This window comes from Loa loa (assembly GCF_000183805.2).
Source record: "Loa loa unplaced genomic scaffold supercont3.423, whole genome shotgun sequence".
NCBI classification, from domain to species: domain Eukaryota; kingdom Metazoa; phylum Nematoda; class Chromadorea; order Rhabditida; family Onchocercidae; genus Loa; species Loa loa.
In genome coordinates, this window is record NW_018108603.1 from 1,803 (window position 1) to 3,942 (window position 2,140).

General features: G+C 29.4%; 1 protein-coding gene across 1 annotated transcript; it reads left to right on the plus strand.

Annotated features, from left to right (window-relative positions):
• Nucleotides 1-708: 708 nt before the first annotated feature.
• Nucleotides 709-1,086, plus strand: LOAG_13331 (hypothetical protein; the record flags this gene model as incomplete). Its single annotated transcript, XM_003148838.1, has 2 exons — nt 709-951; nt 1,006-1,086. 2 exons carry the CDS (start codon nt 709-711, stop codon nt 1,084-1,086), a joined length of 324 nt encoding a protein of 107 aa, XP_003148886.1.
• Between the last annotated feature and the right edge of the window lie 1,054 nt (nt 1,087-2,140).

Here is a 2,140-nt window from a genome sequence, read left to right on the forward strand (position 1 = left end):
CAAAAACAATATCCCTCATCTCCTTACCCTTTCCTCACGACACCTTCGATAGCATATTTTGGTCGTCATTAGTGTGAAATTCTTGGACTCCTGACTTTATTAAATTTTCAAAACTTGATTTTGAAACTTCCAGATTTAAGTTACGAGTCTGTAAGTTCAAAGAAAAGGAAATACTATCCAATTTGTTGTTGGAGGTATCATTTCATCAGTTTTTTCTTGTCAGCTTATAGGAAAATGTTAAAAATTTTAATTCAGTGTTATATCCGGTTAAAATTGCAATGTGGGACCAAATACATAAAGGGTCTTAATTGCTTTTATTATTTCGACTAGATTATGACTTCTTTTATAGATTATTACGAAAAGTAATAATTTTGCTGTGGAACAGAAAATGAATCATTCAGTAGACATTTGCATGTTATCTGCCTGAATAAGTAAGCAGTAAACATAGGTGAAAGCCGAAATATTCTCAGTATAAAAATAACTATGGTTCAACTAGTGTTGCAAGATTTTATAAATCAAATCATGTTGATACCAAGTTCACATGCGATGTCAACATACTATAAAGCACCTGTAATTAATTCCGAGATATTTCAAAAAAAAAAACAATGGGTCATCCAGGGGTCAGCCGGTTCCAACTTCTTCGATTGTTGTAAACAAAACCCCACTATATAAGGAGTTGGATTCATGGTTCATTATTCATGATTCATTATGGTTCACCATTTATTGTTCAACTATCGATGTGCGGCATTATTCATCAATATTGTTATTCAACTATTAAACTGTACCATTGGATTTGTTATCTTCGGCCAAAACTTGCAACAAATTCCAATTCTGCACCCAACTATACAAACATCTCAGCAGTGTACTTTACTCTCGATATTTGTCAACAATTATCTCGTAGCGAAAATAAAGAAGAATTCTCGATGGACCAGTAAAACTTTTGTTGGAAATGTTTATCTGTATCAAACAACATATGAAGGATTTCACATTGTCATTAAAATTTAGGTAAAAACTTTTGCAACAATATATGATCGATTTGGTTGTTCATCCAGGCAAGGAAATATATTGCATAAAGAAGACAATTGAGTGAAACAAAATACTTTGTGTATTTCAATTAATGTCAGAGTGCAACCATTTTAAGACAAATAATCCATTACAACAAATATTTTTCATTAAAAAAATGCAAGAAAACATTATGAATGAAAATCATAAAATCACAGTTCTGTTCTGGTGAATTAGCAGAGACGAGTATCTGTGATAATTGGTTTATTTGATTAACGTTATAATGTAATTATTAATGAATGTTGCAGGTAGAGTTGATCACTAGATTGTTCTTTTCCTTGTTTCCTTGTAGGAAATTTTGCTTAAGAACTTAGTAGGGATTTTACAAGGTAAGAAAATTAGCACTGTTGGACCGAATTGAAGCGCACTGTGAATGAAAGGGTTCTCAATTATCCTATATATAGTGGGAATGGTTTACAACATTACAATGATTGCATGTAAGCTTGCTTATCGGAAGAGTTAGATGAATGATTCATTACTCTGGCATTGAAACATCTGTTTTACTTTTTATTACTTTTTATGTGCAATAAATCATTTATTTAACAAATATTAAAAATTAATTATTCATTACTACAAATTTTTTATACTGTAAAATTTGGTAGTATGCATTACGCAAAAACATTTACTATGCAAAGACATTGCATGACAAATTAATATGACAAGTGATAGGATAGGAAGTGATCCATTTGACACTTTTTTTTTATTAATCAATACTAATGAAAGAATAGGATGAAATTTTGAAAGAATTTTTTTTTTTTGGTAAAGAAAGAAGAGGTATTTCATATCATATTTCATACTTTAGCATATTCTGACATTTTTTTCCAACAGAAAATTTCAGGCACAAATTAAAATTAGAATTATAAGAAGTATAATACAAAGCGGCAAGACTTAATGTTTTGTTAAATTGGAAATGATAGTAAAAAAAGGCTTTGCTAATAATTTTATTTGTATAATTAGTAACTTGTATATTCCTTTTCTTTCTATCTCCTCATTATTTCACTAAATATCTTAATGGCAACAGCAAAATAATATTCTCTTTCACATGCAATAAAATTTATTCATAAAGTTTAATATTCTT